The sequence below is a fragment of the Mustela nigripes genome, chromosome 2 (genome assembly GCF_022355385.1).
Source record: "Mustela nigripes isolate SB6536 chromosome 2, MUSNIG.SB6536, whole genome shotgun sequence".
In the NCBI taxonomy this organism is placed as follows: Eukaryota; Metazoa; Chordata; class Mammalia; order Carnivora; family Mustelidae; genus Mustela; species Mustela nigripes.
In genome coordinates, this window is record NC_081558.1 from 68,544,030 (window position 1) to 68,555,163 (window position 11,134).

General features: G+C 36.8%; 1 protein-coding gene across 1 annotated transcript in view; it reads left to right on the top strand.

The window, feature by feature from the left end:
• Nucleotides 1-11,134, top strand: part of TOPAZ1 (testis and ovary specific TOPAZ 1) — a 138,940-nt gene that overhangs the window by 48,629 nt on the left and 79,177 nt on the right. Inside the window, 1 exon segment of the mRNA XM_059388313.1 lies at nt 3,527-3,590. Within this exon segment, the coding sequence (XP_059244296.1) occupies nt 3,527-3,590 (64 nt within the window).

Sequence of the window (11,134 nt, forward strand, 5' to 3'; positions counted from 1 at the left end):
GCCCGCCACTTCAAACCCCTCAGATTGTTTTTCAGAGTCCATAGTCTCTCATGATTCACCTCCCCTTCCAATTTACCCCAACTCCATTCTCCTCTCTAACGCCCCTTGTCCTCCATGATATTTGTTATGTTCCACAAATAAGTGAAACCATATGATAATTGACTGTCTCTGCTTGACTTATTTCACTCAGCATACTCTCTTCCAGTCCCGTCCATGTTGCTACAGAAGTTGGGTATTCATCCTTTCTGATGGAGGCATAATACTCCATAGTGTATATGGACCACATGAGGAAGGTTATTTTTGTTCTTCCTGGGTTTGTCTTGTTATCTTTGTTAAAGGACTCAACTTTCCAGAGATAAAACTGGTTTATATATAGGGTAGTATTGAATAGGGAAAAAGGATGACCTTAAAGCTTATATCTATATGTATTTAAAAAACAAGAAAAAACACAGATGTATGTATTAAAAAAGTTAAAGTTAAAAGTTATTACGGAGTATGTTATATTGAACCTCTAGTTGTAATGGTAGGTAGGGTAAAGAGATTAAAAGAACAAGAATTGTGAAAATGAATTAAAAACAAACAAAAAAGCTGTATCTATGAAATATACAGGTTTTAGGGTAATACCAGGAGCTTAATATATTGTTTTCTCCTGATGTTGGGGCTTTACAGTTTTATGGGGACCCTGTGGTGGTTGTCCTCTTGTTCTTTTGGCTTGCCTTTTGGGGTAGGGACCTGCTGTGTTGTTTTCTTTCAGTCAGTCTTGCTTGGGTTGAATTGTCCTGCTGCCTATAAAGGGGCTGGGCTCTGGAAACCAGTTTTTCAGGCTTTTGTTCTCTGGAGGTTTTTGTTAGTTTATTTGTTTGTTTTTGGCTCTCTTTGTGGCTTTTTGTAGGTTTAGTGTTAAGGAAACTCCACTTAGACCTCTGCCTCAGAGGGAAGCCTCAGTCTGCTCCCCTCTGGATGGTCCAGAACACACAGACTCCCCCTCTGCAAATTCTGCAAGCTGAAGTGCAAGGTCCCACAGGCAGTGCTTGTCCCCAGCCACTGTTTCAGGGGTCACTTGAAGTGCCTGTTTGTCTCTGCACCCCTGTGTGTGCCACTAAATCCGGGAGTGAATTTGGTCCAGGGAGCCTGCCTTTGCCAGGACTGCTGTCTGGGGACTGGGTCCATGCTGTCAGAGATCATGCTGAGTTCCTTTAGGTGCAAGCTGGGAGTGTCAGACCCTTGGCTGGTTCTAGAGACCACTGGCTAGCGTCCACATCAAGGTCTCTCAGGCACAAGTGGGGACTGTGTGGTCAGACCCTGGTCATGCAATGCACACAGAACGTAAAAGGCTGTAGTTCTAGAGAGCGCCCACCAGACTGCTTCACCAAGAGTGGGAATGCACCCTGCCGAGAGGTGGTGCAAGCAGCACACAGTTGGGTGGTGCTAGGACCAGGAACTGGGGGCTCTGCTGCACTCTCTCCTGCAAGGGTGGTTGCCAGCGGTGGCAGTCCTTGGTCCAAGGATTTAGGCCTATGCCCATGACTGCCAGATTCCACCAGTTACCCCTTAAGATCTTTTGCTCTTTTTAAGTGCTTTTAACCAGACTCCAAGTTAATGCTGGTCCCCAACCACAGGGCACTTTCATATTGGGGTGTCACTTTCCAATGTGTTGCTTCTGGTGGCTCCCTGCCTCTTCTGTTTATCCTCCGATATCCATCCAAGAGTTCCTACTCTGCTTTACCTGTCTATTAGTGTCTTTTGCCCCCATAGAGATCCAGCAGTGTATAATCCTACATCTCGGGCTGATTTCATGGGTGTTCAGAGTGTTCTGGTAGATACTTAGCTCACTTTAGGGGACTGGTTGAAACAGGTCTCCTACTTCTCTGCCATCATGCCCCTCCTCTCTCAGTCATATTTTTTTTTTGTTTTTAAAGCTTTTTTTTTTTTTTAAGATTTTATTTATTTGACAGACAGAGATCACAAGTAGGCAGAGAGGCAGGCAGAAAGAGAGGAAGCAGCAGGCTCCCTGCTGAGCAGAGAGCCCAATGCAGGGCTTGATCCCACGATCCTGGGATCATGACCTGAGCCGAAGGCAGAGGCTTTAACCCACTCAGATTTTCTTTGACTCCTAGTAGCGTAAATGAGCTTTGCCTGATTTTGTGCTTTATATAAATGAAGTCATTCTTTTCGCTCAATATTCATCTATGTTTTTTACTTAATTTTAAACATTTCTTTCTCATTGCTGTATAATATTGAATATTCTGTTGTGTGAGTATATCAAAATTTATTGATAAATATTACTTTTGATTCCTTTGGGTGGTTTCTAAATATGGTAATTACAATAGTGATGCTATCAGTGTTCTTCTGCATGTCTTTTGGTGAATATATATACACTTTCTGATGGGTTATACTTAAAACTGGAGTTGCTGGGTCATAGGATCTGCATATGTTCAAATTTAGTCTGCACTGCCAAATAGATTTCCGAAGCAGTCTGCCTATTTACACTCTCATCAGCAATGCCTGAGAGTTCTGGTTGCTTCATAGCCTTACCAGCTCTTGATATTTATCAGCCTTTTAATTTTAGCCATTCTGATGGGTGGGGCGTGATGCCTTCCTTAATGATGACTGATGAAGCTAAGCAGCTTTCAAAATCATTGTTGGATATTTGGATACCCTCTTTTGGGAAATACCTAAATATTTTTACCTATATACTATGGGATTGTCTTTTTCTTATTTATCTTAAGAATTCTTTATATATTCTAAGTTCTTTGTTGGGTATGTGTATAGCAGGTAACTTTTACTAGTGTATAAGTTCCCCTTTTAATTTCTTAATTTTTATGTAATTCTTATGTAGTTAATTTCTTAATTTTTATGTAATCCAATCTTGTCCATTTTTTATATTAACTTTTTGTATCCTGTTGAAGAAATCTTTGCCAAGATCTTGTGTTTTTTCTTTAAAAGATTTATTGTTTTACCTTTGTATTTAGAACACTAAGCCACTGGGTATTGATTTTTGTTTATGATGTGAAGAAAAAGGTAAAGATAAATATTTTTTTCCCGTGTGGATCCTTAAGTGACCCAACAACATTTACGAAAAAAAGACCACTCTTTCCCCCACTGTACTGCTGGGTCACCATGTCATATAAATTAACTGATTATATATGATTGGGTCTATTTGTAGGCTCTCTGTTCAATTTATTGGTAAGTGTATTTATCCTTAGACCAATAAATGGTTATTTTTTTAAATGATCTAAATAAGGTTTTTAAAATTTTGAACATTCAAGGATTTCCTCCCTTCTCTAGTTGCTTGCTAATCTTGTTTATTTCCTTGATTATTTCTTTGTCAAAGCATCTCTAAAATAAGGCTTCTGTTGTGAATTCAATATGCATTTCAAATCTGTGAGTTAACCTAATTTCAACTTTTTATGCCATTGCTTTAAGTTCACTTAAAAAATATAGAATAAACAGAAAGATAGGATGGAAATTTGTGTCTTTTTAAATGAAATATAAAAAGGTAATGTTTTGTTTTTATTACTTGTAGGTTTGTATGGATATGTTTAAGAAATATATAAGTATCAACGAACTGTGTTTGCTACAACGTGCAGGTATGAGACAATGGAATGATTACTATAAATTCATGAATGTGAGTGTTTCAGACAATGTGCTGTTGTGTCTTACAGTTTGAAAGGAAATTTAATACTTATAAGTATGAAAACTGAATGCCTTAGAATGGCTCTGATGGTCTTAGAAGGATTAAAAATAAGTGGGGCATTTTGGTCACTAAAAAATTAGAATCCACTTTACAGTATACACTTTACAGTTCTCTTACATACTAATATTTGCATAATGTAGAAATTTTATGTAAAGGTGTTAAGACAGAAAAAGTAATATTGTTAATTGGCTTAAAATCTTTCTGATGGGATGTTTCAGATACTGGATCTTCCCTAATTCTTTATCCTTCAGTTTTAACACTTAACCCTTAGAGGCAAATGTACCATCCATACTGGGTTCTTGCAATTCCCTAAACAGGCCAGACTCTTATAATATCAGAGCCACTGTTTCTGCTATCTGGGATGCCTTTCTTCCATCCTCCTACCCCATAGCAAAGACTTATTTATCTCTCAAGTCTTAGTCATAGGAAATAGCAGATTGTTGTTCACTACTTCTGATCACAGAGGTGCAAAGAGATGGGCAGCTAAAACTCAAAGCTAGCAGAAGGAAGGAAATGATAAAAATTAGAGCAGAGATAAATGGAATAGAGAGTGAAAAACAGTGAGAAAATGAAACTAAAAACTGGTTCTTAAAAAAGGCCCAACAAGATGACAAACGTTTAGCTAAATAGACTAAGAAAAAAGGAATAATCACATTACTTAAATAAAAAATGAAAGTCAGACATTAACACAATTCTATAGAAATAACAACAATTATAAGAGAATACTATGAATACAATGGAATAATTGTACACAAAAGCAAATGAAATGGATGAATTCCTAAAAACATAAAACCTGCCAAGACTAAATGATGAATAGAAATTCTGAATAGAACTGTAACTAGTAAGGAGATTAAATCAGTAATCCAAAGTCTCTGACAAAAGCCCTGCACCCAATGGCTTCATTTGTCAGTTCTGTCAAACATTTAAAAAAAGAATACCAGATATTCTCAATCTTTCCCAAAAAGTTGAAGAGGAAGGAACACTTGATTACTTATTCTATGAGGTTGAGTTAGTCACTGCTTTGATACCAAAGCCAGGCATAAACACTGCGAGAAAAGAAAACTACAGATCAGTATCCCTTAAGAACATTGATACAGAAATCCTCAACAAAATACTAACAAACCAAAGTCAGCAGCACATTGAGAGGACTATGAACAACAGGTGGTAAGGATGCAGAAAAAGGGGAACCCTCTTGAACGGTTGGTAGAAATCCAAACTGGTGCAGCCGCTCTGGAGAACATTCTGGATGTTCCTCAAAAAGTTAAAAATAGAACTACCCTATGACCTAGCCATTGTACTACTAGGTATTTATCCAAAAGATACAAAAATATAGATTTTAAGGGGTTCATGCACCTTGATGTTTATAGCAACATTATCAACAATAGCCAAACTCTGGAGAGAGCCCAAATGTCCATTGACTGATGAATGGATTAAAAAAAGATGTGGTGTATATATATACAATGGAATATTATTCAGCCATCAAAAAGAATGAAATCTTGCCATTTGCAGTGATGTGCATGGAGCTAGAGTGTATTATGGTAAGTGAAATAAGTCGGCCAGAGAAAGACAAATACCATATGATCTCATTCATATGTGGAATTTAAGAAAGAGAACAGGTGAACATACGAGAAGGGGGGGGGGAAAGAGAAAAAAAAGAGGGAAACAAGTGACTCTTAATGACAGAAAACAAACAGGGTTGATGGAGGGAGAAGGGTTGGGGAAGGGCTGGATGGGTGATGTTTCTTAAAGAGGGTACTTGTTGTGATGAGCTCTGGGTGTTGTATATAAATGATGAGTCACTGAATTCTATTCCAGAAACCAATATTTGACTATATGTTAACTAACAAAATTGAAATTTAAAAAGTTACATTTATTTATACTGTACTGTATAATTGTGTTAAGTGTGCAATAATAATAAAAATACAATGTATACCTTAGTTAAACTTAATTTTAAAAATTTTAGCCATCATCCAAGCCCTCAGCACGTCCCAATCACTGATCACACTGATTACAGATCAGTGAATGAAAAAGTTCAAAATATTTGAAGAATTACCAAATGTGACACAGAGACATGAAATGAGCAAATGCTGTTGGAAGAATGGTACCACTAGGCTTACTTGATGTAGGGTTCCTGCAAACCTTTAATTTGTAAAAAAATGCAATATCTGCACTGTGCAATAAAATGAAGTGCAATAAAACAAGGTAGGCCTGTACTAACATAGGTCTTTAAAAAAATGAAGTGGCATAAAGCAAGCTTCCAGAGAATAAGGGAAACCTGTATATGAAAAACCTACTTAGACATCATACTTCATGGTGAACGACTGAAAACTTTTAAGATCAGGAACAAAAACAAGGATACCCATTTTCATCACTTCTGTTCAATAGAGAACTGGAAGTTCTAGCCAGAGTGATTAGGCAAGGCAATAAAATACATCCATTTTGGAAAAGGAAAAGTAAAATGATCTCTGTTTGCACATTATCAACAATAGCCAAAATACGAAAAGAACCCAAATATCCATTGACTGATGAATAGATAAAGAGGATGTGGGGTGTGCGTATATGTGTGTGTGTACGCACATACATATATATAACAGAATATTATGCAGCCATCAAAAGAATGAAATCTTGCCATTTGCAACAATATGAATGGAGCTAGAGTGTCTATGCTAAGCAAAATAAGTCAGAGAAACACAAATACCATATGATTTCACTCATACGTGGAATTTAAGAAAACAGATGAAAATAGGGGAAGGGAAAAGAAAAAGAGGGTAACAAACCACAAAAGACTCTTAACAATAGAGAACATACTGAGGGTTGGTTAAAGACAGGTGGGAGATAGGCTAATGAGTGAAAGAAATAACAGAAACATTTCAGTTTACAATAGCATAAAAAATAATAAAATATTTAGGAGTTAACCATGGAACTGGAAATCATGTGTGATGAAATCTACAAAGCATTGCTGAAAAAAGAATAACCTGGAGGAATCATATTTCCTGACTTGAAAACTACCTACAAAGCTACAGTAAAAGAAAACCACAATACTGACATACAGACAGACATACAAACCAATAGAATAGAATAAAGAGCCCAAACAAAACCCTCTTATATGTGATCAAATGATTTTAGACAATGGTACCAAGACCATCCAATGGGGAAAGGATAGTTCTTTCAACAAGTGATGGTGAGAATACTGGATATCCATATGCTAAAGAACCTTTACCTAATACTATCTTTACCTAATACTATATACAAAACATTAATTCAGGATGGATCAAAAAAGAGTTTAATGTAATTTAATATAAGACCTAAAACAATAAAAGCCTTGGAAGTCATAACAAAAGATTTACAACACTGGTTTGGCAGGAACTTCTCAGATGTAACATTAAAAACACAGAACAAAAGACAAAGACAAATTGGATTTCATGAAAATTAAAAAATTTTCTCCATTAAGAGACAGTATCAAAAGAATAAAACTTCAGCCCACAGAATGGAAGAAAATATATGGAAATCATATATCTAATCATGGATTAATATCCAAAATATATAGAGAACTCCTAAAACTCAACAGCAAGAAAACCAACCTGATTCAAAAATAGGCAAAATACTTGAGTAGACCTTTTTTTTTGCAAGATGTACAAATGGCCAACAAGCTCATAAAAAAGATGCTCAACATCACTAATAATTAGGGAAAGGCACATAAAACTACACTGTGATACCACCTAACACCATTAGGATGGTTACTATCAAAACAAAAAGGATACAGAGAAATTTGAACCTTTGGCACTTTTGGTGGAAATGTGAAATGTTACATACACTGTGGAAAACAGTATGGCAGTTCCTCAAAAAATTAAAAATAGAATTACTATATGATCCAGCAATTCTTCTAGGTATATACACAAAAGAATTGGCATCAGGGTCTTGAAAGATATGTGTAGACACATGTTCATAGCAGGATTATTTATAATAGCTGAAATCTGAAGATCCCAAATGTTCAGTGACATGAATGGATTAGGAAAATTTGGTATATACATACAGTATATTATTCAACGTAAAAAAAGAAAAAGTCTTATTTCACTCAGCGTAATCTCTTCCAGTCCTGTCCATGTTGCTACAAAAGTTGGGTATTCATCCTTTCTGATAGGGTATAATACTCCATAGTGTATATGGACCACATCTTCCTTATAAGTCAAGCAGAGAGAGTCAATTATCATATGGTTTCACTTATTTGTGGAGCATAACAAATGGCATGAAAGACATGGGGAGTTAGAGAGGAGAAGGGAGTTGGGGGAAATTGGAAGGGGAGGTGAACCATGAGAGACTATGGACTCTGAAAAACAATCTGAGGGGTTTGAAGTGGCAGGGGTGGGAGGTTGGGGGAACCAGGTGGTGAGTATTAGAGAAGGCACGGATTGCATGGAGCACTGGGTGTGGTGCAAAAATAATGAATACTGTTATGCTGAAAATAAATTAAAAAAAAAAAAAACATAGGAAAATAATCATTAAAAAAAAAAGAAAAAGTCTAACATATGTTACAATATGGATGAACCTTGAGGTCATTATGTTAAGTGAAGTCAATCAGTCACAAAAAGCCAAATACTGTATGATTCTACTTATGTGAAGTACTTAGAGTAGTCAAAATCACAGAGACAGAAAGTAGAATGGTGGTTAATGGGAGCTGGGAGGAAGGGGGAAAGGAGAATTATTGTTTAAAGGGTACAGAGTTTCAGTTTTATAAGGTGAAAGGAATTATGGAAATGGATGAACATTTTGAATATATTTAATACCATTGAATGTACACCTAAGATGGTAAATTTTTTATTATGTACATTATATTACAATGAAACTTGGGGGGGGCAATGTAGCAGTTCATGTCAAAAGCTATGAAAATAGTCAAACCTTTTTCTCCAAACAGTTTAACCAAAGGAGATCATTTTAAAGGAGAAGCTATATTAATATTTTAAATTTTAAAAGTATTTCCTGACAAAAGAAGGAGTGCTTCATGTCAATTACCATGGACTACTTAAACACTAACAAATTTTTTCAGACTATGCTTGCTTTCTTTAAACATATGTAGTTCCAGTTTAATAAGTTATAGTAGCAGATACTGAATTTCTCATGTTACCTGCTAAGATGGCAACTATGTAGATACTACAAAGTGAATAGCAGGAAGAATTCATTTGTATGGGCCCAGGAAAAACAATTATAGTACATAAAGGAGCTTTAAAATAAAACTTAATGTTATTATTTTGTATTATTAAAGCTGTATAAGGTAATTATAACTTCAACATTAATTTTTCTTTTTTCTTAGATTTAAAAATTTTTTTAAATTATATTATGTTAATCACCATATAGTACATCATTAGTTTTTCATGTAGTGTTCAAGATTCATTGTTTGTATATAAAACCCAGTGCTCCATGCAATAATGTGCCCTCCTTAAAACCCACCACCTGGCTAACACATTCCCCCATGCACCTTCCCTCTAAAACCCTCAGTTTGTTTCCTGGAGCCCATAGTCTCTCGTGGTTCATCTCTCACTCTGATTCACCCCCACTTCCTTTTCCCCTTCCTTTTCCTAATGTTCTCCATGCTGTTCCTTATGTTCCACATATGGGTGAAACCATATGATAATTATCTTTCTCTGTTTGACTTATTTCACTTAGCATCATCTCCTCCGGTTCCATCCATGTTGATCCAAATTTTGGGTACTCATCCTTTCTGATGGTTGTGTAATATTCCATTGTATATATGGACCACATCTGCTTTATCCATTCGTCTGTGGAAGGGAATCTTGGCTCCTTCCACAGATTGGCTGTTGTGAACATTGCTGCTATGAACATTGGCACAGGTATGTGCTCCTTCCTTTCACTACATCTGTATCTTTGAGGTAAATACCCAGTAGTATAATTGTGGGGCCATTTAGTAGCTCTATTTTTAACTGTTTGAGGAACATCCACATAGTTTCCCAAAGTGACTATACCAGTTTGCATTCTCACCAACAGTGTGAGAGGGTACCCCTTTCTCCATAACCTCTCCAACATTTGCTTTTTCCTGTCTTGTCAGCATTTGCCATTCTAACTAGTATAAGGTGGTATCTCAATGTGGTTTTTTTTTCTTTTTAAAATTTTATTTATTTATTTATTTTTTATAAACATATATTCTTATCCCCAGGGGTACAGGTCCATGAATAGCCAGATCCACACACCCCACAGCACTCACCAAAGCACACCCCCCCCAATGTCTATAACCCCACCACCCTTCTACCAATCCCCCTCCCCCCTGCAACCCTCAGTTTGTTTTGTGAGATTAAGAGTCACTTATGGTTTGTCTCCCTCCCAATCCCATCTTGTTTCTTTTATTCTTCTCCTACCCACTTAAGCCCCCCATGTTGCATCACCAATTCCTCATATCAGGGAGATCATATAATAGTTGTCTTTCTCCGCTTGACTTATTCACTAAGCATGATATGCTCTATTCCATCCACGTTGTTGCAACTTGCAAGATCTCATTTCTTTTGATGGCTGCATAGTATTCCATTGTGTATATATACCACTTCTTCTTGATCCATTCATCTGTTGATGGGCATCTAGATTCTTTCCAAAGTTTGGCTATTGTGGACATTGCTATTATAAACATTGGGGTGCACGTGCCCCTTCGGATCACTATGTTTGTATCTTTAGGGTAAATACCCAGTAGTGCAACTGCTGGGTCATAGGGTAGTTCTATTTTCAACATTTTGAGGAACCTCCATGCTGTTTTCCAGGGTGGTTGTACCAGCTTGCATTCCCACCAACAGTGTAGGAGGGTTCCCCTTTCTCCACATCCTCGCCAGCATCAGTATTTTCCTGACTTGTGAATTTTAGCCATTCTGACTGGTGTGAGGTGATATCTCTTTGTGGTTTTGATTTGTATTTCCCTGATGCCGAGTGATATGGAGCACTTTTTCATGTGTCTGTTGGCCATCTGGATGTCTTCTTTGCAGAAATGTCTGTTCATGTCCTCTGCCCATTTCTTGATTGGATTATTTGTTCTTTGGGTGTTGAGTTTAAGTTCTTTATAGATTTTGGACACTACTCCTTTATTTGATATGTCATTTGCAAATATCTTCTCCCATTCTGTCAGTTGTCTTTTGATTTTGTTAACTGTTTCCTTTGCTGTGCGAAAGCTTTTGATCTTGATGAAATCCCAATAGTTCATTTTTGCCCTTGCTGCCCTTGCCTTTGGCGATGTCCTAGGAAGTTATTGCTGCGGTTGAGGTCGAAGAGGTTGCTGCCTGTGTTCTCCTCAAGGATTTTGATGGATTCCTTTCTCACATTGAGGTCCTTCATCCATTTTGAGTCTATTTTTGTGTGTGGTGTAAGGAAATGGTCCAATTTCATTTTTCTGCATGTAGCTGTCCAATTTCCCAACACCATTTATTGAAGAGGCTGTCTTTTTTC